This window comes from Lipotes vexillifer, unplaced genomic scaffold (assembly GCF_000442215.2).
Source record: "Lipotes vexillifer unplaced genomic scaffold, Lipotes_vexillifer_v1.1 scaffold1219, whole genome shotgun sequence".
In the NCBI taxonomy this organism is placed as follows: Eukaryota; Metazoa; Chordata; class Mammalia; order Artiodactyla; family Lipotidae; genus Lipotes; species Lipotes vexillifer.
The window spans coordinates 1,092,342-1,092,825 of NW_006781590.1; the positions used below are offsets into that span (position 1 = coordinate 1,092,342).

Below are 484 nucleotides of genomic sequence, written 5' to 3' on the forward strand. Positions count from 1 at the left end.
GTGGCCCAGTCACTCTGCATTTAATTATCTCTTACTTGCCTGAGCTTCCCTAGATGGTCAGCATCTTGAAGGCAGACACAGTGCCTCTTTCAGCTTTGCAACCGTGACCGAGCACAGACGTGGCATGTAGTAGTCGCTTAATAAATACCCACTTAACATAGTTTAGCTTCAATTAAATACTTAATTTAAATCGTTCTCCCCTGTAGGGTTCTCAGTACTTCAAGAGGAGCTATGCACCGCCCAGCGCAAGCAGAGACAGGAGCAAGCTGCTTCTAAAGAGGACGAGTCCTATGATCACCCTCCCATCGTCTCGGAGGAAGACGTTTCTGTCGGTTACTCCACTTTTCAGGATAGCATCTCCAAAACTGAGGGCGACGGCTCAGCAACAGAGCTCCTTCCCCAGACTCACAAGGAGCAAGTTCAACAGGATGTCTCAGGGAAAATGCAAGACCTGCCTGAAGAGTCAGCCCTCGAACAGCAGGAA

The 484-nt window shown here is 49.0% G+C and overlaps 1 protein-coding gene across 1 annotated transcript in view; it reads left to right on the forward strand.

Moving 5' to 3' along the window:
* ANK2 (ankyrin 2) overlaps positions 1-484 on the forward strand; it is a 245,969-nt gene that overhangs the window by 233,425 nt on the left and 12,060 nt on the right. The window contains exon 45 of the mRNA XM_007454800.1: positions 207-481. Coding sequence (XP_007454862.1) covers positions 207-481 — 275 coding nt within the window. The remainder of the gene's footprint in view (positions 1-206; positions 482-484) is intronic.